The sequence below is a fragment of the Nycticebus coucang genome, chromosome 15 (genome assembly GCF_027406575.1).
Source record: "Nycticebus coucang isolate mNycCou1 chromosome 15, mNycCou1.pri, whole genome shotgun sequence".
NCBI lineage: Eukaryota > Metazoa > Chordata > Mammalia > Primates > Lorisidae > Nycticebus > Nycticebus coucang.
This window is the reverse complement of record NC_069794.1, coordinates 51307788-51335300: the sequence shown is the minus strand read 5'-3', so window position 1 is coordinate 51335300 and position 27513 is coordinate 51307788. Positions and strand designations below refer to the sequence as shown.

Here is a 27513-nt window from a genome sequence, read left to right as displayed (position 1 = left end):
GACCTCCATGAGAGCTGTGCTGCGACTCTTGACCAGCAACCGGTGCCAACCGGGGCTTCGCATGCCCTGACCAGGAACTGCGGGAGCCGAAACACTGTGTCCTCCCTCCTGTACCCTCCCTGTCTCCACACCACCCTGATCCTCTGGCCAGGTACTCTGGTAGCCGCGGGACCTCTGGAGACCTCCCTGCAACTGCGCAGAGCCCTTCTCTGGCCAGAGCCTGGCCAGAGACTGCTGGAACCTTGGGGCACTGTGCCAAAGTCACTGGGAGCCAGGCACTCCCAGAACTATGCACGCCACCTACCTCCCTGTTGCTGGATTCGGGTGTGTCACACTCTGGAGCTGCCTCCACAACCAGAACTCCTTGGCTGGGGCAGCCCCAGAGGAAATACACAGGGTCACTCCCTACAAAGATCCAGCAACAAAAGAGTGATCCCGCTGGGGTCTAATCTTGGAGAGACACCTCCCCAACTCTTAAGACGGCCAGAGGCAATGGTGAAAAACAATCATGAGGCAAAATCAACAGAAAAACCCTGGCATTATGAATAATCAGAGTAGATCAACTCCCCCAAGGATCAATGGGGCAGACACAACACAAGATCCCATGCACAAACAAATAGCTGAGATGTCAGAAATTGAATTCACAATCTGGATAGCAATAGCAAATAAGATCAAATTAGAATTCCAAGCAGTAACCCAAAAGAAATCTCAAGAATTCATCGAATTCAAAGACCAAATGACCAAAGATTTTGACACATAGAGACACGAAGTTGCAGGGCTCAAGGATCTCAGAAACAGGGTGGCGCCTGTGGCTCAGTCGGTAAGGCGCCGGCACCATATACCGAGAGTGGCAGGTTCAAACACAGCCCCAGCCAAACTGCAACCAAAAACTAGCTGGGCATTGTGGCGGGCACCTGTAGTCCCAGCTACTCGGGAGGCTGAGGCAAGAGAATCGCTTAAGCCCAGGAGTTGGAGGTTGCTGTGAGCTGTGTGAGGTCACAGCACTCTACCAAGGGCCATAAAGTGAGACTCTGTCTCTACAAAAAAAAAAAAAAAAGATCTCAGAAAGACAGTACAATCCCTCAGTAACAGAATGGAGGAAGCAGAAGAAAGGATTTATGACATTGAAGACAAAGCTTCCGAATGCTCCCAAACTCTCAAAGAGGAAGAGAAATGGAGGGCAAAAACAGATCACTCTCTCAAAGAGCTCTGGGATAATTCGAAGAAAATCAATATTCCTCTTATAGAAATCCCCGAAAGCCATGAAGTGACTTCACAAGGCACAGAATTTCTTCTCCATGAGATTATGAAGGAGAACTTTCCAGACATGCCAAGAGATTCCAAAATTCAGATAGCAGTTTCAGAATTCCAGCACGACTCAACCCAAAAAAGACATTCCCCAGACACATCATAATCAATTTCTGAAAGCAGCCACACCAAAGAAAACCATGACCTACAAGGTCAAGAATATTAGAATAACTACAGATCTCTCTGCTAAAACCTTTCAAGCTAGAAGAGATGGTCAACGACTTTTAATCTCCTAAAACAAAATAACTTTCAAACCAGGATCCTGTACCCAGCTAAACTGAGTTTCATTTATGATGGAGATATTAAATACTTCAGACATTCATATGTTCAAGAAATTTGCCATAACTAAAACAGTTCTCCAGGATATTCTCTGACCTATCCTCCATAAAGACCAGTGTAATCCTCCACCACAAAAGTAAACCCACCCAGAAAGTTCTGATCAAATTCCAACTTCCACAGACACAAAAGGATTAAAAATACCCACCGGACTCTTGAAAGGCTTATTAACATTCTCAATTAATGCAAATGGCTTAAAAAGTCCTCTAAAGAGGCACAGGTTGGCTGACTGGATACAAAAACTCAAGCCAGATATCTGCTGCATACAAGAATTGCACCTTATATTAAAAGACAAGTATAGACTCAAGGTGAAGGGATGGTCATCTATACTCCAGGCAAATGGAAAGCAGAAAAAAGCGGGAATTGCTATCCTATTCGCAGACGCAATACGCTTTAAACCAACCAAAACAAGGAAGGAAAAGGATGAACACTTCATATTTGTTAAAGGTAATACTCAATACGATGAGATCTCAATTATTAATATTTCCGCACCCAACCAGAACGTCCCTCAATTTATAAGACAAACTCTAATAGACATGAAAACTTGATTTCCTCTAGATGCACAGTAGTTGGAGATTTTAACACCCTTTTAGCAGTGCTGGATAGATCCTCCAAAAAGAAGGTAAGCAAAGAAATTTTAGATTTAAAGTTAACCATTCAACATCTGGACTTAACAGACATCGACAGAACATTTCATCCCAACAAAACTGAATACACATTCTTCTCATCAGCCCACGGAACATACTCCAAAATCGAACATATCCTAGGCCACAAATCTAACCTCAGTAAATTTTAAAAAATAGAAATTATTCCTTGCTTCTTCTCAGAACATCCTGGAATAAAAGTTGAACTCAATAACAACAGGACCATGCACACACACACAAAAACATGGAAGCTAAACAACCTTATGCTGAAGGATAGATGGGTCATAGACGAGATTAAGAAGGAAATCACCAAATTTTTGGAACAAAACAACAATCATAAATTACCGGAACCTCTGGAATACTGCAAAGGCAGTCCTAAGGGGGAAGTTTATAGCATTGCAAGCCTTCCTCAAGAAAACGGAAAGACTGGAAGTCAATAACTTAATGGGACATCTCAAGCAACTGGAGAAGGAAGAACACTCCAACACCAAACCAAGCAGAAGAAAAGAAATAACCATAATCAGAGCAGAATTAAACGAAATTGAAAAAAAAAAATTATACAAAAAAAATCAATAAATCCAAAAGTTGGTTTTTTGAAAAGATCAATAAAATAGATAAATCTTTGGCCAACGTAACCAGGAAAAAAAGAGTAAAATCTCTAATTTCATCAATCAGAAATGGTAATGATGAAATAACAACAAACCCCTCAGAAATTCAAAAAATCCTTAACGAATACTACAAGAAACTCTACTCTCAGAAATATAAAAATCTGAAAGAAATCGACCAATACCTGGAAGTACGCCACCTGCCAAGACTTAGCCAGAACAAAGTGGAAATGTTAAACAGGCTTATATCAAGTTCTGAAATAGCATCAACTATACAAAATCTCCCGAAAAACAAAAGCTCAGGATCTTCTACCAAACCTTTAAAGAAGAACTAGTACCTGTATTACTAAACCTATTCCAAAATATAGAAAAAGAAAGAATACTACCCAACACATTCTATGAGCCAAACATCACCTTGATCCCCAAACCAGGGAAAGACCCAACAAGAAAAGAAAATTATAGACAAATATCACTAATGAATATTGATGCTAATACTCAATAAGATCCTAACAAACAGCATCCAAAACACATCAAAAAAATTATACACCATGACCAAGTGGGATTTATCCCAGGGTCTCAAGGCTGGTTCAATATACGTAAATTTATAAATGTAATTCAGCATATAAACAAACTAAAAAACAAGGACCATATGATTCTGTCAATTGACTCAGAAAAAGCTTTTCATAATATCCAGCATCCCTTCATGATCAGAACACTTAAGAAAATTGCTATAGAAGGGACATTTCTTAAACAAATAGAGGCCATCTACAGCAAACCCACAGCTAATATCATATTGAATGGAGTTAAATTGAAATCATTTCCACTCAGATCAGGAACCAGGCAAGGTTGCCCATTGTCTCCATTGCTCTTTAACATTGTAATGGAAGGTTTAGCCATTGCAATTAGGGAAGAAAAGGTGATCAAGGGTATCGACAAAGGGTCAGAAGAGATCAAACTTTCACTCTTCACAGATGATATGATCGTATATCTGGAAAGCACTAGGGATTCTACTACAAAACTTTTAGAAGTGATCAAGGAATACAGCAATGTCTCAGGCTACTAAATCAACACCCATAAATCTGTAGCCTTTATATATACCAACAATAAACACACCGAGAAAAACAGTCAAGGACTCTATTCCTTTCACAGTAGTGCCAAAGAAGATGAGATATTTGGGAGTATACCTAACAAAGGACGTGAAAGATCTCTACAAAGAGAACTATGAAACTCTAAGAAAAGAAATAGCTGAAGATGTTAACAAATGGAAAAACATACCATGCTCATGGTTGGGAAGAATCAACATTGTTAAAATGTCCATACTACCCAAAGCAATATATAATTGTAATGCAATTCCTATTAAAGCTCCACTGTCATATTTTAAAGATGTTGGAAAAACAATACTTCATTTTATATGGAATCAGGAAAAACACTGAATAGCCAAAACATTACTCAGCAATAAAAACACAGCAGGAAGAATCACACTACCAGACCTGAGACTGTAGTATAAATCATTCCTGATCAAACAGCATGGTATTGGCACAAAAACAGAGAAGTAGAAGTCTGGAACAGAATAGAGAACCAATAGATGAATCCAGCTGCTTACTGTTATTTAATCTTTGACAAGCCAATTAAAAATATTCCGTGGGGAAAAGATTCCCTATTTAACAAATGGTGCTGGGTGAACTGGCTGGCAACCTGTAGAAGACTGAAACTGGACCCACACCTTTCACCATAAACTAAGATAGACTCTCACTGGATAAAAGATTTAAACTTAAGACATGAAATTATAAAAATACTTGAAGAAAGTGCAGGGAAAACTCTTGAAGGAATCCACCTGGGTGAATACTTTATGAGGAGGACTCCCCAGGCAATTGAAGCAGTATCAAAAATACACTACTGGGACCTGATCAAACTAAAAAGCTTCTGCTCAGCCAAGAACATAGTAAGTAAAGTAAGCAGACAGCCCTCAGAATGGGAGAAAATATTTGCAGGTTATACCTCGGATAAAGGTTTAATAACCAGAATCCACAGAGAACTCAAACGTATTAGCAAGAAAAGAACACGTGATCCCACCTCAGGGTGGGCAAGGGACTTGAAGAGAAACTTCAGTAAAGAAGACAGACGCACAATCTACAAACACATGGAAAAAAGCTCATCATCCTTAATCATCAGAGAAATGCAAATCAAAACTACTTTGAGATATCACCTAACCCCAGTAAGAGTAGCCCACATAACAAAATCCCCAAACCAGAGATGTTGGTGTGGATGTGCAGAAAAGGGCACACTTCTACACTGCTGGTGGGAATGCACACTAATAAGTTCCTCCTGGAAGGATGTCTGGAGAATACTTAGAGACCTAAAAATAGACATGCCATTCGATCCTATAATTCCTTTACTAGGTTTATACCCAGAAGACCAAAAATCACAATATAACAAACACATCTGTATCAGAATGTTTACTGCAGCCCAATTCATAATTGCTAAGTCATGGAAGAAGCCCAAGTGCCCATCGACCCACGAATGGATTAGCAAATTGTAGTACATGTATACCATGGAATATTATGCAGCCTTAAAGAAAGATGGAGACTTTACCTCTTTTATGTTTACATGGATGGAGCTAGAACTTATTCTTCTAGCAAAGTATCTCAGGAATGGAAGAAAAAGTATCCAATGTATTCAGCCCTACTATAAAGCTAAATTATAGCTTTCACATGAAGGCTATAATAACCCAACTATAGCACAAGACTATGAGGAAAGGGCCAAGAAAGGAGAAGGGAGGGGGGAGGTTAGAGTGGAGGGAGGGTAATGGGTGGGGCCACACCTACAGTGCATCTTAGAGTGGGTACAGGCAAAACTTACTAAAGGCAGAATACAAATGTCTACATTTATTAACTAAGAAAATGCCATGAAGACTACATTGAACAGTTTGATGAGAATATTTCAGATTGTGTATGAAACCAGCACATTGTACCCCTTGATTGCACTAATGTACACAGCTATGATTTAACAATTAAAAAAAAAGAAAAAAACTATCCAGGTCTGTTATACTTAGATTTAAAACTCTTCTAATTAGGAAGAGAGGTAGTATTAGCATTAAAGAATTTTGCGAACAATTTCAATTGAGAAATGAATAAATATGGACATGAAATTTCATGTTATAGAAAACTTGGAGAAGGCAGATAGGTCAAACGGTTTAGTGGCTGAAAAAATCCTTCAAGGACAATTTAATGAATATTGTAATAATAATTCTGATAGGATTTCTTATATATTCTAATGGGTTTTTAATCGATATTGATTATGAATATTTTGGATGTGTTATTTGGACCCTGCCTAAGAATAAAAATGTCCTGGTAAAACTGTACATTTGTTTTTCACATAATTCTTGTGGATAATTTTAGTTGATTAAAAATTGCAAGCAACTTCATTGAATTTCTCCATTGCCAAAAGTACAAGTGTATGGTTAAGCACGACATACCTAACTAAGGAACCTTTAATTCATCGGAATCAAATTAATGAATTTACACAATTGGACAAAAGAAAAGGTTAAATTGGCAATACCTGTACAGTTTTAACCAATTTTGGTTAAAATGAAAATGCTAGAAATCACAATATCAGTCTACATAGCCTGAAGATGAAACCAGATAAGTACAAGTTTATCTGAAGTGAAAAACAAATGCAAAGTCAAGCATAGGCCCTCCTGGCAGGTGAGAAGGCACTAAGGCTACCCAATCCTTGATTATTTCTTATTTCAAAATTTGTGCTGATTTTTGAGTTATAAATAATAAGTATATTTTTAATGTACTTTAAATCTAGGCTAAGTAAAACAGTAAATGTGCCTTTAAGGCAGTGGTTGGCAACCTTCCTAATACCGACCCTTTAATACAGATGATGTCATCACATCGGGTACTGTATGTGGGCATATCTCCATGTGGACGGACCACCTGGAGACAGATGGAGGAGCGCTGTCTCTAAGACCATCGAAAATATGTGTTTTCCGACCCCAAGGGGTCGCAACCCAGAGGTTGAGAACTGCTGCTTTAAGGCAAGATAAACCGGCCTTATAGAAATCGGCTTCAGTTAATTGTCACATTCGAAACAAACATAATTTCAAAGTTCATTGCTTATAGAGATCTTATAGAAATGTACATATAAAAACAATCAATATCCTAAAATTGAATTGCTGTATTAGTGATACAATGTCGATAAACTGAAAACACATCACTCTTTACTGAATTATCAAAATTAAAATCGAGACGTTTAATTCAGAAAGAGAAAATTTCAGCATTTGACACAGGTCACAACCTTTGTCCCTCATTTTCTTGGTTAATTATTAAGGACTCTTTGGAGCTTTAAGCAAGTATCTCTTTTCTTTCTGGGAAGTAAGGGCTGAGAAGTAAAGGGAGCCAGATTGGAAATGTGAAAAATTGAAAAGTAAAAAAGTAAAAATGAAAAACATTACTATTTGACAAAGAAAAAAGGATCTCATTGTCTCACCTTTCATTCTTTCTCCACCAAATACAATTACCTTTTAAATATTTTTCAATGGCATTTCTACTTACAAATTATATTTTATTTGTACACAAGTCTGATATAGCACAGAATGCGTAGACTCAAGGTAAAATTTAGCTGACATGTCCTGAAAGGGAAGTGAGCCCATCCCCATCTTAAAATCAAAACTGTAACCTCTAGCACACATATTTGGGAATACATTTGTTATAACTTTCTGACTCCTAAAAGTACACTGACTATAAATCAGAGCTCTTTGACATGAATTGTAAATTTTCAAAAGAGGGTATAACTTGGCTATTTTAAATGAACCTAAAATACCTGCAAATTTGAGCTTGGTCTTTTTTGAATCCTCAAAACACAGAAATAGTTTTAAATCTTCACCATGATGATTTACAACATAAAGAATATTTTTCATGTGTTTCAGATTTAATGTACACAAGAAATATTTCAACATTACAAATTCACATTTATTTTAATTCAAGAACCAAAAAGGATAGGAAAAATAAACACTGTAAATAATCTATCTTTAAAAATTTAATGACAAGCCCGTCCACCAGTGACCCTGACCCCACCGCGGGAAGGGCGGCTCGCCAGGCCACGCTAGGCCCGCAAGCTGGACTTGAGCCTGGGCTGCCCTCAGTCCCACCACTCGCCGGCTGAGGAGCCGCAGCTTTCCAGGCTCGGCCCCTTCTCCGCGGGATATGGGACTGTTCTGCTCCCGGATGGGCTTTCTGTGCCCCTCTCCTGCCCAGTCCACAGGCACGAGAACTTAAAGAGCAAGAGGAAGTGAAAGGAAAATTAGGGCAGGGAAACAGATAAAAGAAATCACCCATGAGGAAGAATCAGCAGAAAACTCCAGGCAACATGAAGAACCAGTCCAGAACAACCCCGCCAAGGGACCATGGGGTAGCTACTGCAGAGGATTCCACCTATACAGAAATGTTAGGAATGACAGAAAGGGAATTTAGAATACACATGTTGAAAACAATGAAAGAAATGATGGAAACAATGAAGGAAACTGCTAATAAAGTGGAAAATAAATAAAAGGAAATCCAAAAACAGGATCAAATCAGAGATGAACGGTATGAAGATTACAAAAAGGATATAGCAGAGCTGAAGGAAATGAAACAGTCGATCAGGGAACTTAAAGATGCAATGGAAAGGATCAGCAACAGGTTAGACCATGCAGAAGAAAGAATTTCAGAGGTAGAAGACAAAGTTTTTGAGATAACTCAAATAGTAAAAGAGGCAGAAAAGAAGAGAGAGAAAGCAGAACGTTCACTGTCAGAATTATGGGACTTCATGAAGCGTTCCAACATACGAGTTATAGGAATTCCAGAAGGGGAAGAAGAATGCCCCAGAGGAATGGAAGCCATACTAGAGAATATTAGAAAAGAAAATTTCCCAAATATCACCAAAGATTCTGACACACTGCTTTCAGAGGGCTATCGGACCCCAGGTCGCCTCAACTCTAACCGAGCTTCTCCAAGACACATTGTGATGAACCTGTCCAAAGTCAAGACAAAAGAAAAGATTCTGCAAGCTGCCAGGGGTAAGCGCCAGTTGACCTACAGGGGCAAATCCATCAGAGTGACCGCAGACTTCTCTAATGAAACTATCCAAGCAAGAAGACAATGGTCATCTACCTTTAATCTACTTCAACAGAACAATTTCCAGCCCAGAATTCTGTACCCTGCTAAGCTAAGCTTCAAAATTGACGGAGAAATCAAATCATTTACGGATATACAAACATTGAGGAAATTCGCCACAACAAGACCAGCTCTACAGGAAATACTTCAACCTGTTCTGCACACTGACCACCACAATGGATCAGCAGCAAAGTAAGAACTCAGAAATTAAAGGACAGAACCTAACCTCCACACTGATGCAAAAGATAAAACTAAGCAATGGACTCTCACCAAATAAGACGAATAGAATACTACCACACTTATCAATTATCTCCATAAATGTTAATGGCTTGAATTCCCCACTGAAGAGACATAGATTGGTTGACTGGATTAAAAAACACAAGCCATCCATTTACTGTCTGCAAGAAACACACCTGGCTTCAAAAGACAAATTAAAGCTCCAAGTCAAGGGTTGGAAGACAATTTTTCAGGCAAATGGAATTCAGAAGAAAAGAGGAGTTGCGATCTTATTTTCAGATACATGTGCATTTAAAGCAACTAAAGTCAAAAAAGACAAAGATGGTCACTTTATATTGGTAAAGGAAAAATACAGCAAGAAGACATTTCAATTCTAAATATCTATGCACCCAATTCAAATGCTCCCAGATTCTTGAAACAGACCTTACTCAGTCTGAGCAATATGATATCTGATAATACCATAATAACAGGGGACCTTAACACTCCTCTTACAGAGCTGGACAGATCCTCTAAACAGAAATTAAACAAGGATATAAGAGACTTAAATGAGACCTTAGAAGAGCTGTGCTTGATAGATGCGTATAGAACACTCCATCCCAAAGATAAAGAATATACATTCTTCTCATCACCCCATGGAACATTCTCCAAAATTGATCATATCCTGGGACACAAAACAAATATCAACAGAATCAAAAGAATTGAAATTTTACCCTGTATCTTCTCAGACCATAAGGCACTAAAGGCGGAACTCAACTCTAACAAAAATGCTCGACCCCACCCAAAGACATGGAAACTAAACAATCTTCTGTTGAATAACAGATGGGTGCAGGAAGAAATAAAACAGGAAATCATTAACTTCCTTGAGCATAACAACAATGAAGACACAAGCTACCAAAACCTGTGGGATACTGCAAAAGCAGTTTTGAGAGGAAAATTCATCGCTTTAGATGCCTACATTCGAAAAACAGAAACAGAGCACATCAACAATCTCACAAGAGATCTTATGGAATTGGAAAAAGAAGAACAATCTAAGCCTAAACTCAGTAGAAGAAAAGAGATATCCAAAATCAAATCAGAGATCAATGAAATTGAAAACAAAAGAATCATTCAGAAAATTAATGAAACAAGGAGTTGGTTTTTTGAAAAAATAAATAAAATAGATAAACCATTGGCCAGACTAACGAGGAATAGAAAAGTAAAATCTCTAGTAACCTCAATCAGAAATGATAAAGGGGAAATAACAACTGATCCCACAGAGATACAAGAGATCATCTCTGAATACTACCAGAAACTCTATGCCCAGAAATTTGACAATGTGAAAGCAATGGATCAATATGTGGAATCACACCCTCTACCTAGACTCAGCCAGGAAGAAATAGAGCTCCTGAACAGACCAATTTCAAGCACCGAGATCAAAGAAACAATAAAAAAGCTTCCAACCAAAAAATGCCATGGTCCAGATGGCTTCACTCCAGAATTCTATCAAACCTTCAAGGAAGAGCTTATTCCTGTACTGCAGAAATTATTCCAAAAAATTGAGGAAGAAGGAATCTTCCCCAACACATTCTATGAAGCAAACATCACCCTGATACCAAAACCAGGAAAAGACCCAAACAAAAAGGAGAATTTCAGACCAATATCACTCATGAACATAGACGCAAAAATTCTCAACAAAATCCTAGCCAATAGATTACAGCTTATCATCAAAAAAGTCATTCATCATGATCAAGTAGGCTTCATCCCAGGGATGCAAGGCTGGTTTAACATACGCAAGTCTATAAACGTTATCCACCATATTAACAGAGGCAAAAATAAAGATCACATGATCCTCTCAATAGATGCAGAAAAAGCATTTGATAAAATCCAGCATCCTTTTCTAATTAGAACACTGAAGAGTCTAGGCATAGGTGGCACATTTCTAAAACTGATTGAAGCTATCTATGACAAACCCACAGCCAATATTTTACTGAATGGAGTAAAACTCAAAGCTTTTCCTCTTAGAACTGGAACCAGACAAGGTTGTCCTCTGTCACCTTTACTATTCGACGTAGTGCTCGAAGTTCTAGCCAATACAATTAGGCAAGACAAGGAAATAAAGGGAATCCAAATGGGAGCAGAGGAGGTCAAACTCTCCCTCTTTGCTGACGACATGGTCTTCTACTTAGAGAACCCCAAAGACTCAACCACAAGACTGCTAGAAGTCATCAAAAAATACAGTAATGTTTCAGGATATAAAATCAATGTCCACAAGTCAGTAGCCTTTGTGTACACCAATAACAGTCAAGATGAGAAGCTAATTAAGGACACAACTCCCTTCACCACAGTCTCAAAGAAAATGAAATCCCTAGGAATATACCTAAAGAAGGAGGTGAAGGACCTCTATAAAGAAAACTATGAAATCCTCAGAAAGGAAATAGCAGACGATATTAACAAATGGAAGAACATACCATGCTCATGGATGGGAAGAATCAACATTGTTAAAATGTCTACACTTCCCAACGCAATCTACCTATTCAATGCCATTCCTATCAAAATACCAACATAGTACTTTCAAGATTTGGAAAAAATGATTCTGAGTTTTGTATGGAACCGGAAAAAACCCCGTATAGCTAAGGCAGTTCTCTGTAACAAAAATAAAGCTGGGGGCATCAGCATACCAGATTTTACTCTGTACTACAAAGCCATAGTGCTCAAGACAGCATGGTACTAGCATAAAAACAGAGACATAGACACTTGGAATCGAATTGAAAACCAAGAAATGAAACTAACATTTTACAACCACCTAATCTTTGATAAACCAAACAAGAACTTACCTTGGGGGAAAGACTCCCTATTCAATAAATGGTGTTGGGAGAACTGGATGTCTACATGTAAAAGACTGAAACTGGACCCACACCTTGCCCCACTCACAAAAATTGATTCAAGATGGATAAAGGACTTAAACTTAAGGTATGAAACAATAAAAATTCTCCAAGAAAGCATAGGAAAAACACTGGAAGATATTGGCCTGGGGAAAGACTTCATGAAGAAGACTGCCATGGCAATTGCAACAACAACAAAAATAAACAAATGGGACTTCATTAAACTGAAAAGCTTCTGTACAGCTAAGGAGACAATAACCAAAGCAAAGGGACAACCTACACAATGGGAAAGGATATTTGCATATTTTCAATCAGACAAAAGCTTGATAACTAGGATCTATAGAGAACTCAAATTAATCCACATGAAAAAATCCAATAATCCCTTATATCGATGGGCAAGAGACATGAATAGAACTTTCTCTAAAGACGACAGACGAATGGCTAAGAAACACATGAAAAAATGTTCATCATCTCTATATATTAGAGAAATGCAAATCAAAACAACCCTGAGATATCATCTAACCCCAGTGAGAATGGCCCACATCACAAAATCTCAAAACTGCTGATGCTGGCGTGGATGTGGAGAGAAGGGAACACTTGTACACTGCTGGTGAGACTGAAAACTAGTACAACCTTTCTGGAAGGAAGTATGGAGAAACCTCAAAGCACTCAAGCTAGACCTCCCATTTGATCCTGCAATCCCATTACTGGGCATCTACCCAGAAGGAAAGAAATCCTTTTATCATAAGGACACTTGTACTAGACTGTTTATTGCAGCTCAATTTACAATCGCCAAAATGTGGAAACAGCTTAAATGCCCACTAACCCGGGAATGGATTAACAAGCTGTGGTATATGTATACCATGGAATACTATTCAGTCATTAAAAAAAAATGGAGACTTTACATCCTTCGTATTAACCTGGATGGACGTGGAAGACATTATTCTTAGTAAAGCATCACAAGAATGGAGAAGCATGAATCCTATGTACTCAATTTTGATATGAGGACAATTAATGACAATTATGGTTATGGGGGGGAAACAGAAAGAGGGAAGGAGGGAGGTGGGTGGTTTCTCAGTGTGTGTCACACTTTATGGGGGCAAGACATGATTGCAAGAGGGAGTTTATCTAACAATTGCAATCAGTGTAACCTGGCTTATTGTACCCTCAATGAATCCCCAACAATAAAAAAAAACAAAAAACTAAAAAATAAAGAAAAAAATTTAATGACAATTCTCCCATATTTACCTATTCTTATATGGAAGACATAGCAAGCAGAGTACAAAACAGGAATCAAGAGTAAAACAAAGTGGGGCCTTGGTGTGTGTCACACTTTATGGGGGCCAGACATGATTGCAAGAGGGACTTTACCTAACAATTTCAATCAGTGTAACCTGGCTTATTGTACCCTCAATGAATCCCCAACAATAAAAAAATAAAATAAAATAAAATAAAATAAAGAAAAAAGAAAAAAAAAAGAGTAAAACAAAGTGAGCATGTAATAGGAAATAAACAAGAAAATGTAGAAAAAAGGAAAAGACACGGGAAGAAAAAGGAGAGAGAAGAAGAGAATACCTTGGAGAATTAAAAAGTAAGAGTCTTTTTTTTAATTTTATTTTACCAACAATTTTATTTTTTTAAATTTATTATTAAATCATAGCTGTGTACGTTAATGTGATCATGGGGTACCATACACTGGTTTTGTAGACCATTTGACATACTTTCATCACACTGGTTAACATAGCCTTCCTGGCATTTTCTTAGTTATTGTGTTAAGACGTTTATATTCTACATTTACTAAGTTTCACATGTACCCTTGAAAGATGCACCATAGAACAATCAGTTTAAAAGTTTTTTAAATAAAAATTATAAGACTGTGAAGTGGAAAACCTGTGCTGTTTTGCTTTTTGTGTTCTACTTGGAATTTTTTGAACTCTGGGGTTAAGGTGAGTAAGTAGAGTAGATTTATGAAGAGACAGGAAGGAATTTAAGAGTAAATGTCTACAATATGCCAAATATGGGGTGCAGACATAGCTTTTAGGTTAGCTAATCTGAATTTTTAAAATTACATCAAATAAAATTTTATCCTGGCCCTGAAAAGTGGTCATATAACTGAAAGTTAAGGAGGAAAAACTAATCTTATTTTAAAAAACAGCATTTTAAATTACTGTTACGATGACAAAGTATGACCAACTTAAAAACTGTTGGAGAAAAGAACAAAAAAACTTAATTAAATTTTAAGTTGAAATACAGTTAATATATACCATTCGAAAGTTTTTCTCCCTCTACCTTGTGTAAAATAGGAGGCTAGAACAAGATGATTATCGAGGTGCTCAAAGATATTTTTTAATGAATTCATTTTTTACCCTGATTGCCAAGAAAGAAACTATATCTCAAAGTTTTGAGTATAAACTATGAGATGAACTCAAGTGAGTGATCAGAACAAGAAACTGAAGGTTACACTGTGATGGAATACATAGCTCAAAAACAAATCAAAATATAGTCTCTATTCTTAAGGAGTGCAATTTTCATTTTATATTCTGACATTAAATTGAGAATATAAAAAGTTACATATACACGTTTCAAAAGCCTCTTGAATTTTATTTATGGAAAGAGTTTCAATATATAATTTAAATCAAGATTATTTCTCATGAATATCCTTAGGTTAAAAAAAGCAAGATAGGGTGCAAAAAACCTTAACATTTTACTTTCTCTTATTTCACAGTGTAAAAATTCTGAGACTCAGTACTTACCACAACAGCAAACTGCTCAGGTTCACATAAGTTGTTATATTCACTCTTGAACTGAGACAATGAATTCAATTGCTCTTGATCAGGAAGATGCTTTATTAAATTCTAAAAATTAAAATTAAAAGAAAATACTTTTACTAAACGTGTCCTCAAAGTAAAAAGAAATGAATTTATAAACTATGGAAAGGAAACCAGTGAAGTTAATCTTCAGTTTTATTTCTAGGTAACCTTCCTTGTACTAAGCCTTAAGCAACATTCCCTGCATCTTGAAAACAGTCAATTTTCCTTTTCTTTAACTCAGAGTTATTATATATTCAAATCAAGCACTACTGAATGTTTATTTGATTAGCTATATAATTGAGAAAGAGAACTCAACCTATACCAAAGGAACAGCTTTCTCACCTGGATAAATGCGATCCATTACATTTCAGCTTTAGGGAATTAAATGTCAGAAATTTCAGGCAAAGCCAAACATATTTTAACACTTCACTCGGGGGGATAAAAGAAATCATCATATTGCTACTAAAAGGCAAGGGAAAGAATAGAAAAGAAATCAAGAGAATTTTAACAGAAGTGCTTGCAAGATTTAAATAGCACGAATATAGTTTTATTAATAAAAACTGAAGATGTCTCTAAAACAAAGACAAAGTAACTTTTCTGATGCGAAAGAAAAATGAAAAAAGGCATTGACGCCACAGGATGATACACCTTGCAGATAAAAAGCATTCACAGAGATCCTTTAGGAACTTAAGTGCCCACAGCTATTAAAACCCTTTATCCACATCATCTGCAGTCCAGAAACCACTGGTTCATTTGGCTGCTCTGGCTTCTTTGTCGGCCAGACAGACATGCACAGCCAGGCCATATACTTAAGAGAACCACTTGATGAAAGACCAAGGGAACACACATATTAATTTTGTCTTCCTGATGGAACTCACGTAATTGAACAATCCCTTGAACAAAATCTATGTAGATTCTCTGTATCAAAATATAATAAACCATAATAGTGTTACAAGAAACTAGTGCACTGATATTAAAATTAAGAGAAAAAAGGAGAAGTTGGTGCTGAAAACTCCAAATTATAATGTCAGTAAATTCCATACAAACCCAAGTCAAGTACGAATAATAATTAATCATACATCATGCTAAATATTTTTATTTGGAGGAAATCTCCCAAAAGTGTTATTAGTTGAAAATACTGCTAGAGAGTGTTATATTTCAAAACCAGTTAGATTAAAAAACAAGTTATTGACTCTATGTGTACCTTTAGACAAAAACTTGGTTGACTGGACAAAAACAAACAAAAAAGGGAAGCAATTTAAGATTATCCCTGGAAAAGTGTTCACTATTAATACGACCAAATGGAATAAAAACGACAGAAGTATACAATTATGGTCACATAAATAGAAATTTCTCTCAGTGGAATGCCTAAAACCAAAAGACACGATTACTTATATAGTATTGTCCTTAACCATTTTAGTAGAGGGTTGGAGTGTCTGAGTTATTTATCATATTGTACATCTGATAATCACCTTTTAGATAGCCACCAAATCCCCTTCAATATTTTGAATTAATACACCTAAGAGGATTTTAATCTTTTATCAGAAATTTAACTATTTTTCACTTTATTAATTTTGCATTTTAATGTAAAAATACTATTGAAATTGATAAATGTGCAGGCCCAACCTTCTTTGTATCTCCTGTTACCCAAATTCTTATACCCTTTACAAATCTTAAGCTCCTGTTAAGTTTAATACTGCAGAGATCAGAACACACCCAGCTTTTCCCTCACAGCTTACAATATTATTACTGCCAAAACAACTGTCCTTCACTATGTTTTTCATACAATTCCCCTTTTCTATAACCAATATTAGGTTACAGGACAAAGGGAATTGAATTCAACCTCTAAGTGCCCTGGCCTCCATACAAACAGACACAAAGCTCACTCCCCTACACATTCTCTACTTCTAATCTCAATAAAGCTTTACTCATCTTGTATCGTAATTATGCATGCAAATGTCATTTCCCTTGCCAAACTGTTATATAAATTCTAAAAACGCGAAGTCTATCTCGGATTGAGCCTAATCAGGTACCCCTCAACATGATAGGTACAATAAAATATTGTAAAATGAATAAAAGACTGATGTGGCAAAGATAAATGGGTAAAAATGTAGGAAAATGGCATAAAATGATATACTGATGACTATCTATTATATATGAATAAATAATTAAATATACCAAAATAAAAATAAACAATGTACAAAGCCCCAACCAAATAAACGATTATAACAACATAATGTTCTATTTCCATGCCTTGTTCAAAATAGGAAGTTATTCACATTAAAATTAAGAACATACTATTTATTTATTTATTTATTTATTTATTTATTTATTAGGAGACAGGGTCTCACTTTGTAGCCCAGGCTGAAGTGCAGTGGCTATTCACAGGTGCAATCCCACTACTGATCAGCATGGAAGTTTTGACCTGCTCCATTTCCAACCTGGGCTTGTTCACCCCTTCTTAGGCAAGCTGGTGCCCCACCCCACCCGCTAATGGGAGGTCACCCTATTGATGCCAAACTTAATGCGGACACCCAGCCAGCATATTGCACTACAGCCCAGAACTCCAGAACTCAAGCGATCCTCCTGTCTCAGCCTCCCAAGTAGCTGGGACTACAGGCACACACCACTGCGTCCGGCAAGAGAACATACTTGACAAATTAAAAAATAAGAGTAAAAATAGTAGGAAATTTACTTTTTAATGAATATATGAAAACCTTATATATGTTCAAAATAATTTTTCAGTTTTTAAATTTGTGAAACCAATTTTGTATTTAGTTATAAGTGGTAGGCAGAAAAATGACACTCACTTCTAAAGATATGCATTTCTAATCTCCAAATTATGAAATTATTAGTCAGGACAAAGGCAATTAAAGTTACAGATGGAATAAAGGTTGCTGTCAGCTGATCTTAAATCAGGGTCATTATCTTGGATTACTTGGGTATGCCAAATTTAACCAAAAATGCCTCAAAAGTAGAAGAGTAAGAATAGAGTGAGAAGGAGAAGTGACTATGAAGAAAAAGAACAGAAAGATCCAATACCGCAGCCTTGGAAGATGAAGATAGAGGTTAACCAGCCATGGAAAGGACGCAGCCATGAGATGAGACACTGGAAAAGACAATGAAATGGATCCCACAGAGCCTACAGAAGGGAACACAGTCTCTTTCTCCCAACGGGTTGATTTTAGCACAGTAAGACCAGTGTCAGATTTTTGTTCTACAGACACATAAGATAATAACTGAAGTCACTGACTTTGTGGAGAATGGTAACAGTGACAATAGAAAATTGACACAATAAGAAATATATGAAGCTGAATGTACTTTGGACATGATTTTTAAAATGAAAATCACCTTTTTCCACATGTAGACAATAAAATTTACATGGGTCATCCAAACATTCATGTAATCAAGCTAAATGCTACTCAGTAAATATTTAAGAAATTCATTATAAGAAATACAAATATATGTCCAGTAACAAAATTTTCTATAAGGAACTTGGAATCTACTTCCAGCAATCAACACATATACAATCAACAAAAACAATGATGAAAATCCAGTAAAAAGAACTTTCTTGGAGAAAAATAAGCTTCAAGAAGAGTTGTTCAGTTAGGCAGTTCATGAGTCTAAGATTCTCAAAGCACAAATCATTAATAAAATTATTACCACCACATTTAGAAGACAAGAAAGGAAAAACTTAGAACAACTTATAAAGGTATTACTTATTAATTAATTAAAATGTCTAAAACAATGTTAATTGCTTATCAATAATAAGAAATAATACCTGGTTTCTTTTTATTGGTAAAAAGCCATCCAAGTATACCCATTATCAGAACTAGAGATGGTAAACTGAAGGTATTTTATAGTTATATAATTGTGTTTTGATTGTACAAGTTTTAAATTTTATCAAGATATACATTACTGGAATTCAGCAAGCAGCTTTGACACCATTAAAAATATAAAATTCATTGAAAATTACTATGGTAAAAAGCATTTTAAAAATCAGGTAAATTCTGAATAAGTCCAGAATATTATGCTATGCAAAAGAAACCTTGTACTTGTATAGGAGCACAAAGGACTCCGATAAAAGTTGTTAGTAAAGGTAACTCTAATTAAAACAAAAACTCTTTCAATCTTCTATACCAAATAATACTTTATGAGCCTAAGAAAAACAAATTCTAAAAAGGCTAAGGTAACAAAACTTAAATTAACTAATTGCTGGCCTAAAGAGTACCAAAAACAAAAATGTAAAATGAAATAATTTGCTTTTCAGAAAGTCACTTAAAATTTTTGAAATGTAATCATTTTGGTAACATTGTATATCATTTGCAGTTAAGAGAAAACGAAGTTTTCTCTCCTGGCAATGCAGAAGTTATGCTAAAACTAATTATGCAGCAATGATTTTCCAGTTGAATGAATAGGTTAAGAATTTTGCTTCACTTACAGATTTCTTCTTAATGAGAAGCTTGCAACAAAATATTGGCGTTTAAGCTGTGCCAGTTTGTTTACCTGAATCATAGACTCTGCCAACTGTGTTTCATCTACTTCCAATATCATCATTTTGATTTCCTCATATGGCACCCGAAAAGAGCCCAGGAAGATTGCTGAGAGAGAAAAAACAGGACAAATAATAAATAAGGTAAGAAAAAGAACTTTAGATGTAGTTCCATTTATAGGATCACAAATACATTTATAAAACAAGAGAATTTAAATATGTAACACATAGGAAAAACTTCTTTACCATTTTATACTTTTACAGTCTTAGATCTAGTATTAAAACAATAATCCTATATTATTATGCTGGATCTGAGGTTAATTTTTAAATGCTTCTATGTTTCCCTACCACAGGAATGATGCCATCTTCATGTGATTAAAAAACTGAAATAAGTTAGGAAAACTATAAAAACATAACATTGCAATGAGACAAATGATAAAACTCCAGTCTGTACAAGTAATATTTGTCTGAACGTAGGTACTATTTGCTTGTATAATATCTTCCAGCCCTCCTAAAAACAGGGTATCCCAAAGGTTGCCATACTGAAGGACATAAACAAGCTCGTATATATTTTAAATTTTATATTTTAAATATTTTTATATTTATATATTAACACATACAGAAATGTTTTATTTATATATTTAACTATAATTTCTCATTTTCCTTATGTATGTATGTAAGGCTACCTTTGAGACACCCTGTAGTTCAGCAAAAAGTATTTTAAGAAAACTACTAAGCCATACATTAACACTTTCACAAGTAATAGTACCTTAATACTACAAAATGATAAAGAATTGGCCTTTACGAGTAAAGTTTAAAATATCCAATTTAAGAAAACAAATTTTCAGGCAGCGCCTGTGGCTCAAAGAAGGAAGGCACCAGTCCCATATGCTGGAGGTGGTGGGTTCAAACCTAGCCCGGTCAAAAACTGTAAAAAAAAAAAAGAAAGAAAAAAAAGAGAACAAATTTTCAAGGGAAATTATCCAAATGGATTATATAGGATAATGTTACTATTAAGAATTCCAGGGCAGTGCCTGTGGCTCAAAGAAGTAGGGCACAGGACCCATAAGCCGGAGGCAGTGGGTTCAAACCCAGCCCCGGCCAAAAACTGCAAAAAAAAAAAACAGAATTCCAAACATTATCTACATTTTTCTTGAAACCTTTTAATATCTACTATTATGACATAATGATCTTGTCACAAGCTATAGAGGTCTAGACATACATTTTCACAACATTAGATCACATGTTTTTGCTAGCTCCCCCCTTACTCTACCATTATGTTTCTATGTTCAAGAAGATGTCACTTTCTGAACATACCCAACACTTGCAAAGGAATGGCACATTACTTTTTTTTTTATTCACTGAATTTTTACATTATTTGTCCTATAGGTATTTCTTTATAAAGGCACTGCATTCAGCTTTCTACATCTTTGGATTCTACATCCTCAGTCAACTGCAGATAGATTTGATCCACAGGTGTTTGATCTACATAATAATTATAGAACCCACAGATATGAAAGGCCAACTGGAAGAAACTTGGGCACCCATAGATTTTAATCCCCAATGGATACTAAAAGAAACATTATTTTTCATAAATAAGGAAACATGACTTGCTTCTTTCTTTTCTCATTCTTGGATATATCAGATCATATACAAATATACCATAGCACTGTCTGTGTTCATATTAGCAGTTACATTTACACATGTCTAAATCTAAGAAGTAATAAATATGAGATAAATATGCTGAACTATGGATGTCTATAATCCTATATGCCCCCAAAAACAAAACAAAACAAAAAAAAAACAGGTGAAATAAAGTATTTAAGTAATACTAGAATACATAGATATTTATGAATGACAAAAGGTAACTCCACAGTAGACACTGGAAAGCACAAAACATAATAACTGAAAATGGCAAAGTAAGACTCTCCAGTGATTGCCCTCCTGTCCCCCCACAGAAATATCAGTTTGAACTACTAACCACTTGGGAAAATGCCTTCACAAGAGCTAAAGAAACCAGGCACAGTTATTGAATATAACATAATACTAAAGAATGATGCATTGACAATGTGGAAAAAATGTTTTAGATTATCCTATTACCCCCCTCCCATAGCCCCAGGCAACACAGCATAAGACAGAAATACTGTCCAGTGGGAGAAGGTGAGAGAAGTGAACACAGAACATTTTCTTTGTCTCTAAGAAGAAAACTGACATAGTAAAACCCTCATGGACCCTGACTTCAGACAAGTACATGTACCTGAGTCACTAGATCCATGTAAATAACAGATAGGATCCTGTGGATCATATTAGAAAGATTAGAATTTTGGCCACTGTCAGTATTGTAGCTGCCCTGGGTTACAAACAAAATTTATCTGTAGTCAGGACACAAAGCCATGGCTTTGGGTGCCATGCAGTGCTATATCAGAATTAGAAACCACAGGATTCTGTCTGGTCTGATGCTGGGTCAAAAATGGGGAGAGGGACACCAGCCTGTGCTGTGCCAATCACGGGAGTCCTGGGCATATGACATTCCCTAACACTGAACAGGCAGCAGCAATACACACCTAGACAGACTTAGTGTTGAAAGTTGTTCACAAAGTTAGACAGTGAAGACAAAAATAAATACCTATTTCTTCAATGTGCAGGCCCCAGTGTATGACCACAATGATTAAGAACAAGCAGGGGAAAATGATATCACCTAAAGAACAAATGAGGTGCCGGGAACTTTATGTTAGAGATGGATTAGTATGAACTGTCTAACAAAGCATTCAAAATAGCAGTTGCAGACAATTCAGAAGTCATGGGCCATGGCTGTAACTTTCAGGTTCCCAGGGATTCTTTGATCTTTGAATACATGCATTCTTACACACTATCAACCTTTTCTCTTAGTAACTAAGTATTTTCTGGTATTTCCTGCCCTTTGGTTCCACCCAAAGGCTTCTAGTGATCCCACATGTCCCTGTGCCTTACTTGTTCATTCTCCCCTGCTTCTGCCTCCTAAAGAGCTGTTTCTGTGTCCCTCACACAGATTCTGAATGTAGCAGTTCTCTCACATACTGTTTTCCACGGGGAACCTAGTCCCATCAAATAGACTTTAGTGAAGACTTGAAGGTCTCTGTTTGACATGTACGGTCTTTCACCAGCTTTGCTGATTCTATTCCCACTTTATATTCCTTCTTCCTTGAATATCGATCATGGTTCTACTTACATTGGGGCAGCCATGGGGGAATGAGGAGTCTTTACTTTCATACACTAACAACGAGCAAATAAATACTGTTTATTTTTCCCAAAAATATGTATAAAATAAAATACAATAATAGCAGGTGACTTCAACACTCCACTTTTAGCAATGACAGAACTTTCAGATCAAAAAAAAAAATCAACTAAAAAGAATTGATTTAGAATGAACTCTACACCAAATGAAACTAATAACTATGTACAGAAAATTCCATCAGTCAGGATACACATCTCAACTACATGTAGTACATATGAGGCTAGATTACATGTTAGGCCAAAGAACAACTCTGAACAAATTTAAAAAGACAGAAATTTATATCAGTATATTTTCTGACCACAATATAGCATAAAGCTAGACGTCAATAATGGAAGCATGTCAAAAACTTTATAACTACATAGAAAGTAAACAACATGCTCCTAATAACCAATGGAGTCAAAGAAATTAAGAGGGAAATTTAAGTGTCTTTAAAAAAATAAAAATAGAAAAATAACATACCAAGATCTGAGATACAGTAAAAATATTTCTAAGTGAGAAGCTTATACCATATAGAAGATCTCAAATAACTTAATTGTACCTCATGAAATTAGAAAAATATAAATTTAACTCAAATTATGCCATTATCAGAAGAAAGGAAATAATAAAGATCAGAACATAAATAAATGAAATGGAGACTAAGAAAATACAGAATAAAACAAAAAGTTGTCTTGAAAAGAAACAAAATCAAGACAGACCTGGAAATGAAATTGAATCAGCAATAAATAGCCCTTACATTAGTCACAAACAATGTATCATCAACTATAGATACTATGCCATACACTAAATCTCTTCAACTTATTCCTCCTACTTAACTGTAACTATATATTCTTTGCCCAATATCTCCCCATTTCCCCTTCCTCCTTAACTACTCCAGCCTCTCATATAGCTGGAGTAGTTAAGGGTTTGGCTTATTTCACTTAACATAATGTCTTCCAAGTTCAATCATATGGTCCCAAAATTTTAGGTGGTCAACATGCACAGAATATATTGGGAATAATTATATAAAATTTTGGAATAAATATTTTGTAAATAAAGGTACGTTTAACTACAATTTGCCATTTTCCCTATGTATGGCAACTTTAAGGGTGACTTTTGGATACTCTGTATTACAAATGTAAACTCAATATATGAATTAGGTATCAGAAGAAAATAAAATTGATGATAGAAAAGACTTGGTCAAAGAAGTCATCCAAAATGCATCATAAAGAGACAAAGGGATGAAAAAATAATAGGTTCAGACACATAGAAGATGAATAATAATGCTTCAAAAATTCAACAGGCAATCCAAAATATAAATTTGAAAGAGAACAGTAAAGAAGCATATTTAAAAAGTAAATGCTGAGAATTTTCCAGAATAATAGAAACACACAAATCATCATATTAAGGAGGCTCAATAAACCCTTAAAATGATGAATAAGGGTGGCGCCTGTGGCTCAAAGGAGTAAGGCGCCAGCCCCATATGACCGAGCCCCAGGCCAAAAAAAAAAAAAAAAAAAAAAAAGATGAATAAAAAAATCATGCTAAATTGCAATCAGTGTAACCTGGCTTATTGTACCCTCAATGAATCCCCAACAATAAAAAAAAAAAAAATCATGCTAGATCCTTGTAAAACAGCTGGTATTAGGGATGTGGTAGAAAGGGAACACCCAACAATTGTTCATAGAAGAATAAATTGACACAAATATAAAAAAATGCATATTTAAATCAGGGGATGCTACCTAGCAACACAGTCTCTGTCACTACTACCAACTTAGCTATTGCAGTACAAAAACAGCCATAAAGTTTATCTAAGCAAATGGCCTGGCAATGTCCCAATAAAACTTACTCTATAAAAACTGGCAGTGGACCAAGATTTAACCTAAGGGCCATAGTTTGCTCAACCATACATTATTAGCAACAAAACTGGAAACAATCCAAATGTTAAGTAACCATTTAATGAAGTGTAATAGTCAAATAATACAATACCACACAGTAATGAAAATGAATATTCTGTAGCAGAAAGCATTAACATGGTTTGACAATTTATGCAAAATTCAAAGCCACTCAAAGCCGAATGTATCATTTAGAAACATGTACATGATTGACAAAACTGTAAAGAAAAGAAAACAAATGTTTGACCCACTATTCAGGACAAAGTTACTTCTCACAGGAAGGGGGTCATGTACCATACAAGCTGCTAAAGGTGAGTTAATGTTTTTCTTTAGCTATGAGTATTTGCTTATTATTAAACTGTACTGTGCATTTTGTGCCTCTCCTATATGCAGAATGTATCATAATAACACTATAAAATAATTTAAAGTGGATACTATTAAAATAAAATGCATTTTAAAAAGGTACAAAACTGTGAGGGATTAACCTTACTCAAGTAAGTCCCGACCCTTCCCCTTGCTCCTATGAGGAATTCTCTAAACCCTTGGAAATGACATGCCTGGAATGTGTCTTTGTTATCAGGTAGTCTGTGCTAATGATATGATTTATGGTAGGAGTTTGGGGCCACATATTATCAGCTCTATCTTTGGAAGGGCTAAACAAAAGGTCAGTCACATGTTGGGTGAGGTTCAACCATGCCCACGTCTCTGAACACCAAGGCTCAGGTAAGCTTTCCTGGTGGGTAATACTCAGTCATACATCATTCCTTGCAGCAATTAGTGCTGCCTACAATTCCACTGGGAGAGGAAAATTGGAAAGTTCATGCTGGGAGCTCTTCTGTACTCAGCCCATACACCTTTTTACTTCACTGATTATAATCTACCATGTTGCTGTGATAAACAACGTCAGCAAGTTCTCTATGTCCTTTTCAAGAATTACGAAACCTGAGAGTGATGTAGAGGACCCCTGAACTTGCAAATTGTATCAGAAGGGAGGCTGGTGTTGAGGAACTGCTAACTGTACAGATTAAAAAACTGCAGAGTTATAGGTATATAAGTAAATGATAAATAAGATAAATAAATAATATACATAATAAATAACATATAATAGCATATAATGAACAGGTGAAAAAACAGAAAAGATACAATGTTACCAGGAGAATTAGCTTTGCAGATACAGATAACATTCTTCTACTTTCTTCCATATTTGTCATTTACTCACTACTTTTAGGTAATATTCTATAATTAAAGTAGCATATACTATTAAACACACATATTTACTAGGATCAAAGAAAAATTTCTTAATAACGTATGAACAAATTGTCTTTTGGAAAGCACTTGCTAAAATAAGGACAAAAATAATTACAGAAGAGTTTTAAATGACCTGATGCCTAAGAGCCAATTCAGAAGTACATATTTTATTTTTTAAATACAACACTTAAAAGCTACCAAGGATAAAATCAGAGACTCAGTTAAAGCCTCCAAAATACCCATTAAAATGAATCTTTTTACTAACATACATCTTATCCTTCAAAAGGTGATTATATAGATCCCAATGGAAAACTCTCAGTTCAGTTAAGAATTATAAAGTGTGCAGATTTTGAAAACGAGTCGGGCTTATTTTCTGCACGGAAATGTATAAATATTTAAGCCTTTATGATAATTTATAGATTCCAGGGTTCCTTCTGTTAGAGCTCTAATAGCTAATGAAAACAAATCTGGTAAAATACATGAATCTTGTAAAACTCCTGAGCATTCTCTTGATCCTAGAATGCCTGCAATTCTACCTTTAATGATGGACCCAGAGCCTCTGCCAAAACCTTCATGAATTCGAAATATAGGAAACCTATACCACCCTTCAATAAATATAAAAATAAATTAGTGACTTTAGAATTCTATAGAAAGTTTCCTAAAAATTCTAGAGAATTCCCATTAGGAAAAATCGTAGAGAAATGATCTAATATAGACCCATCATTTTTCTCTTCAATAAACCTCAGAAGTGAATCTCTCCAGGTTAGTATCAGTATTCTTCTGTTGACCACTGTTCATCCAACTTATCGCATTCAAAAGCAGTTCTCACTAACACTCTGCTCAGAATTCAGAATCTGAATTTCATAGACAAAAACCAGCTGAGACTCAAACTATAATTACAGTAAAGATTATAGGCTTCTGAGGCTTCTTATAGCTTAAATCATAATACTTGCTACAATCAGAGAGGGCAAGAATAATCCTAAAATGAATTACATCATAATATGACATGGTAGAAATTCTTTCTCTTTTGTTCTCATATTTTAAAATGCTTCTCAATCAAAGGGATGGGATATATGACTTCTGGCTAAAGAAAAACAAGACAAACAAGATAGTTCTTTTTCATAATAATGAGATTTTTATCTGTAAACAATAATAGATACACCTTAAATCTAATGGCTATTTTCAAAACGAGCAACCTTATTCAACTCATTAAACGGCTACACCCACCAGATTCCCTACCTACGATGTCAATGCTAATACCTATCTAGTGAGGTGATAGTAAAGATTAAAGGACCATATCTCGAACTAGCACCAAGAGGTAATCAATATTTATTAACTGTTTTACTGAAATTTAAAATCCTATTTAGCAAAAAAAATAAAATAAAAAAAAATCCTAGGGCGGCGCCTGTGGCTCAGCGGGTAGGGCGCCGGCCCTATATGCCGAGGGTGGCGGGTTCAAACCCAGCCCCGGCCAAACTGCAACAAAAAAAAAATAGCCGGGCGTTGTGGCGGGTGCCTGTAGTCCCAGCTACTCGGGAGGCTGAGTCAAGAGAATTGCCTAAGCCCAAGGATTTGGAGGTTGCTGTGAGCTGTGTGACGCCACGGCACTCTACCGAGAGCGATAAGGTGAGACTCTGTCTCTACCAAAAAAAAAAAAAAAAATCCTATT

The 27513-nt window shown here is 35.9% G+C and overlaps 1 protein-coding gene across 1 annotated transcript in view; it reads right to left on the bottom strand.

The window, feature by feature from the left end:
• DIAPH3 (diaphanous related formin 3) overlaps window positions 1-27513 on the bottom strand; it is a 578378-nt gene that overhangs the window by 261468 nt on the left and 289397 nt on the right. The window contains exons 19-20 of the mRNA XM_053563890.1: window positions 19466-19560; window positions 14903-15004 (exon numbers count right to left, since the gene is read on the bottom strand). Of these exons, the coding sequence (XP_053419865.1) occupies window positions 14903-15004; window positions 19466-19560 (197 nt within the window). The remainder of the gene's footprint in view (window positions 1-14902; window positions 15005-19465; window positions 19561-27513) is intronic.